This window comes from Ailuropoda melanoleuca, chromosome 2 (genome assembly GCF_002007445.2).
Source record: "Ailuropoda melanoleuca isolate Jingjing chromosome 2, ASM200744v2, whole genome shotgun sequence".
In the NCBI taxonomy this organism is placed as follows: domain Eukaryota; kingdom Metazoa; phylum Chordata; class Mammalia; order Carnivora; family Ursidae; genus Ailuropoda; species Ailuropoda melanoleuca.
In genome coordinates, this window is record NC_048219.1 from 128,714,175 (window position 1) to 128,720,174 (window position 6,000).

The window sequence follows — 6,000 nt, forward strand, 5'->3', positions numbered from 1 at the left end:
CTCCATTTCCTGCTTCCAGGGCTGTTGCCTTTTCCTCTTGTTTTAAGGAAAACAAGCTAAGGTAGTGGCCTAGTGATCACAAATAAAAAGAGCACCATATCCAAGAGAGATGGCTTCTGGCTTTCCCCCAGTGCAGTCCCTTTGCTCTGCTCCCTCTCTGTCCATGCAGTGTGTCCCTGTGTCTCGCCTGCGTCAGAACTCGGAGTTCTGGGACACTTTGCAAGGCCACATTTCCTAGACTGGCTCATCTCTTAAATTCAAACCTGAGAATGGAGATCAATTTCATTTATATTTTCATGGAAAAGAGTTTGAATGAATAACAGAATGTATAATGTGATTCTTCCCTAAGTGATTATATTTTAAGAATAACAAAAATAATGTTGCATAGTATTCATATTTTTATGTCATTCAGAAAGCTGGGCATCTAATTCATGTAAAAGGATGCCAGCCCAAAGAGTTACCGGGATTTCATATTGTCCCCATTCTCAACTCTCTGGCAAATTATAACTACTCTAGAGGTTTCAAATAAGGGTGTGACTGAGCTACCACAAAAGAGTACTCTTTCCTCAAAAAAAAACCTATTTATTGAAAAGAAATAGAAGCTAGTGGCAACTTAACAACTGCTGGGGGAGCCGTCTCAGTTGTGCTGTTGTCTTTGAAATTGTGATTTCACAGGACTGTTTACTAATCGACTGTTGTTACTATGGCAATTAATAGCTCAGAAAATTGCAGATGCTACATTTCAAACACCAAGCTCTTTGCAAAGGAAATGCACAAACTGAAGTGCATTGTTGCTTCAGATTTGCAGCAGCCTGCTTTATTTTAAAGATCGCCTCTTTAGCATGCATGCCCTTCTGTATCTTATTTGCTTGCTTCAGTAAACTAATTTGCCTCAAGTATGTTTCATTTTCCTCATTATAAAAAAAAAATCTTTGCTAGCCCTAACAATAATAGAAGGGTAGCCAATGACCTCATCGGGAGTCTGCTGCGGACTCTTGAAGACAACCATCTAATTATCAGATTCTTTTTGTTTCTAAATGTACTTAAAAATGGCAGACACTAGACCGTGCCACCCTGTGGCCAGACTGCTTAGAACATACCTGTGCCTGCTTGTTCTACGACCTGGGACTTGGAATCAAAGCTGTTCTGAAGGCATGGAGCTTGTTCTAATGTTTCCCTTCCCCCATCTGACCCAGTGCTCTAGCTCAGAGCCCTGGAAAAGTGATGTCCTTCGGCTCAGGGAGCAAGGCTGCTGTTCAGAGCCAGCCAGGGAAACCACAGGTATGAACAGCTCTCCACAGTGACCAGAGGTTGAGAAGGAAGCCTTTTGGGATCGGTATTAATTTTTGGTGAAACACACACAGAACTTACCTTTGCCATATCCATTATCCCCTAACAGCCCTGCGGTGAGCAGCAGCTAAGCTAGATCCAGGGAACTCAGACCGATCTCCGCTGGCACTGGGAAAGGCAGGCCCTGTCAGGGACGCACCAGCCCTAGTGCAGGGAGCCCACACAGCCTAATGGACCGGAGTAATGAGCACTAGTTTTAATTTCATAAAATATTTTCTTACAGGCTCCAGCAAACCTTCACCAATTTACATCAGTTCCTATTCCTCACCAGCAAGAGAACAAAATAGACGGCTACAGGTGAATTTGCAATATCATTTTTACAGAAGGTTGATTAGCAGGGATCGACACAGTAAGGGGTCCATGCCAGTTGACCTACCAGAGCTGGGCCAACACAGCAGGGGCCAGGGAGCTTTCCCTGGGGATCTCTGCTCCTCAGAAGCTCATCTGTGGTTTAAGCCAAGCACTTCCACAGTAGCCTCATGTGCTTGAATATTCAAATCGGTGCTGCTGAGACCACCGTGGGAACCAGTTGAGAAGTCTTTAACTCATATTCTTTGCCCAACAATCTCCTTTTCCCACTCCTTTTTTCTGTTAACCTCTAAATTCTCTTCCATCCTCTGGGTGGGGAAAGGTGGTAAGCACACTTCATCCTCTCATCTCATTGTTCTCCTTTTTTGTACACCTCATTTCCCATCTTCATGACTCCCTCTGCATTCAAGCATCCATGGTTTGAAACCACTTGAGTTGGTGGCCAGGTCTCCATTAGTCTCAGAAGTCAAAGTGCATTCAGCCCTACTGGGGTGGACCCCACTCTCCATCAGAGTGGGGACTAATGGTTGTGGCGCCCAATCTCTGCTTTCATGGGGGTCTAAAATTTATGTTGGTCCTTCCTGATGCCATGCCTACATAGGTCATCTGATCTCTCCTCTTACCTTCCATTAATACATGAGCAACTGGGGTTTTCCAAACAAGCCTGTATCCTGAACTTCAGATAAGGATACTCTAAGACCTCCCCCCATTTCATCATTTCTCTGCAGATGGAAGAAAAAAGAACTCCCAAATTATTCATAATGTATGCTATAATTTTTAAGTCAGGAGGGAAAAAAAAACTTAAAATCATAACTCTAACTTAAATTTAAAAAAGACTTCAGGCTCTGAAATACTGATAATGTTAGAATGAACTTAGTTCCAGAACATGATGTTGATAATGTACATGGTAAATTTGTTACATCTTAGTGGGGGGATTTGGGCATAATCAAGAAGGAAAACAGACGTAAGTGCCATGACAGTTTTTCTCCAAACATATTTGAAGAAATTAATGTGAGGTCAGAGATGAGATAACACAAAAGGAAATGGGGGCAGAGTGCTCTGAGGTGGATGCTCGCATGGGTTTCACCTTGCTTCCTTACAAATTGATTAGTCCTGGCTTAGGGAAGTCTTTCCTTTAGAACTGTTTGCTCACGTGTCTCTTTCAATTTTATTATTCTGCTGCCCAGAGATTGCTTACTCCTTTAACAGTACCTCACATTTCTTTTAAAACTGAGGGATGGACTCAATCTTCATCTCTGAGGTAAATGTTTTAAAGAATGAGTCTATACATACACAACTATCTGAAGCATGAAAATCCCACGCCAACCAAATTCATGATGTACTACTCATGGTTCCCCTGTGTCAAAGCAAAACTCAAGGCCTTCCTTTCAATGGGCATGCCCAGGTAACAGGCCCCTCCACAGCAGAGCACAGAACTGGACCTCTGGGGGGAAAGGAGGTAGCCAGGAGCCATCTTGGGCTCTCTGGAGACATCAACTTCTAAAGGCCTTAGAACAGGACTTGAGCAAACTCTGCCAGCCCACTTATAAACATAGTTTAAAATCCTTACAATCTACTAGTAAATACACAGCGTGTACCAGAAAGAACTTTGAACCGTATCTTCACAAATATTGAATACTGCTTTAAAAATATGAAGCAGGAAACCCACATTAATTTCCCTTAAACACATATTTCCAAAAATTGCTTTGATTTATTTGCTTTTTCATTTTGTCAACAGCATCAACAGCTGTATTATAGTCAAGATGACTCCAACAGAAAGAACTTTGACGCATACAGATTGTATTTGCAATCTCCTCATAGCTATGAAGATCCTTATTTTGATGACCGAGTTCACTTTCCAGCTTCTACTGATTATTCAACACAGTATGGACTGAAATCAACCACAAATTATGTAGACTTTTATTCCACAAAACGACCTTCTTATAGAGCAGAACAGTACCCAGGGTCCCCAGACTCGTGGGTGTAGCATCAAGATGCTCGGTAGAGGAACTCTTCTTTCTAACCTTGTTTGGATTGAGATGAAAAATCCGTCTTGCTGATTTGCTGATGAAATGTGAAAGTGAAATGGAAGGACTGAGTGAAGAGCATATTTTTTTTTCTTTTTGAGGAATTATCAGGGAAGTAAGGAAACCTTCGGGAGAGAGGACTTTCTAAGCTCTATTTAGGTGTTAGATCTAATTACTTATAGATTCTGTAGTCTGGTGAAGGTGTGGGCGATGTGATGAGAGGTTTGAGAAATGGGTGAAATGAGATGGGGGATGTGTAGGTCAAATCAAATTAAAGATGATTTTTTTAATGTGAATAAAGTTATGTTCTGATAGTTTGTACAGAAAAAAATAATAAAATGGATGCCCTTCATGTTTTATTGCTATTACTAAATGTCAAGATTGTATGCTATTATGTCTTGTAAATTTCTTTTGTTGGTGTAAATATGGAAATGCCACATTGGTTAAGTGCCATCATTTGTAATGCAGTGTGTCATTTGAAAAGAGATTTGAAGAAAACTGACAGCTTAAAAAACAAATGGGAAACCCAAGGAATTGTTAGCAATTAAAAACAAACTATAACATCCTTTGTTTTCAAAATGAATAGTGTACCTTTGAAGCACAAAAGTCCAGTCTGGTATAGAAGCGCCATGCCCATTCCCTGCCTCTTTCATAGGACACTTCACTGCCATTTTCTATGCACATGAAAGAAAAATAAATGTGGAAATTTCATCCTTGGAAATTTGTTCCCTGTTCTTTTTTTATTTTCTGTGTGTAATATGGAAAAGCACATTCTATAAATGTGAATCTAACTGCATGTTGGAAACAGCTTAAATATATCCAAGTATTAAAGACTTTTCTAGTTTTATACACTTTATGAGATGGACCAAAGAATGAAACTATGAAATCTCTTTATCTACCTTAGTATTTTTATTTTGGGGGATCTGTTTTGAATCTAATGTACATTGTATTTTTTTTTTTCGTCTTCAGACTGCTACATGTATTTAACAGTGCTTTTCACCTGAAGGAAATTACATCTGGCAGGACCAGCCCTAACCAAACTGACAACGACTCCTTTTGGCAATTTTTTTAAGAACTCAATAACTAGGTAAAAACAATGGTTGGGCACTTATTGGTTGACACCAACGTAGGAAACCAAAACATATTCTAAATAATTATTGTGCTGAATGATCTGATGAGACAGTACTCCCTGGATTAGAGACAGACTGGAGGAAGCCCCATATACATGATAGGGGTTCCAATAACCAAGTAGCATTACTTGTAAGCTTTTCTCCATTTGTCAAGACGAGAGGCACCAGCCCCAGGAGGCCCAAAGACAGGCCTTCCTAAGTCTTGCAGTTTCCACCCTGGATCTTATATGGGAAACAACCCATATGGCAAGTCAAACCCAGAGCTATTGCCTGAGCTCAATATATCCTACAAACGAGGTACAAATCATAGATTAGAACGTGTGCTTATATTTGTGAGTATATGGAAGGAGATTAGGAGAAAAATGCTTTCTCTTATTGAACGGACTGCAGCCCAAGATTAGAATCCAAAGTGAAATGGAAATCCAAATACAAACAGGAATATTCCTAAAACCCATCAGTGGGGAGACTTCCTGACATGCAGGCTTTCTAAAATGATGCACAATAAGACTGCCCAGCTGCCCCTGGCCTCACCTGCCCTGGCAGAGCTCAGCAAACAGCACTCTAGGTGGCAGACACTGCCAGATTTCCCCCAAGAAACTGGCATTAAGACTTTTGAGTTGTCTGATATCCATTCGAGCTTTGAATCACTGACTTCTTTGAAACTGACATTCTCACGTCTGGGTTGAAGGCCCTCACTCGAGGAGTCAGGACAGAATCTATAGTTGGCCTGAGCTGAGTGACAGTAAATGACTGTTGATTTTAGTGACCACATACGTCTTTGGGTTAACTTAGTGGACCCAGGTCCCCAACTCTGACAGGCAGCATTTCAATAACAGATGCAAATTTGGGTTACAAAGAACTCACTTGGGCATCCACCGGACCTCCTAATGGGGCCAGAAAGAGGCCTGTGGTGAGGACTGGACAGAAGATGAGATGCCCTGTAAGCTCCTTCCTTATGACCAGAGATAAGCAGCTATGGACACAGCTTGAGAGATACAAGTATCACTGATCAAAAAGCTAATCCCACTCTCCCTTCCAAAGTGTAAGAATAAATAAGTTCTGCTATAACCAAGTTGACTTTTTTTTTTAAGATTTTACTTATTTTACAGAGAGAGACAGAGGGAGAGGGAGAAGCAGACTCCCCACTGAGCAGGAAGCCCGATGCAACATGGGACTCGATCCCA

General features: G+C 41.2%; 1 protein-coding gene across 8 annotated transcripts in view; it reads left to right on the forward strand.

Moving 5' to 3' along the window:
* PKP4 (plakophilin 4) overlaps positions 1-4,407 on the forward strand; it is a 163,113-nt gene extending 158,706 nt beyond the window's left edge. For 5 of the 8 annotated variants that reach the window (XM_034654604.1, XM_034654605.1, XM_034654601.1 and 2 more), the window contains 2 exons: positions 1,574-1,647; positions 3,398-3,646. In XM_034654604.1, the coding sequence (XP_034510495.1) occupies positions 1,574-1,647; positions 3,398-3,646 (323 nt within the window). Of the gene's footprint in view, positions 1-1,573; positions 1,648-3,397 lie in introns of all 8 variants that reach the window. The other 3 variants (XM_034654607.1, XM_034654600.1, XM_034654606.1) reach the window with 2 other exon arrangements.
* Positions 4,408-6,000: the final 1,593 nt, after the last annotated feature.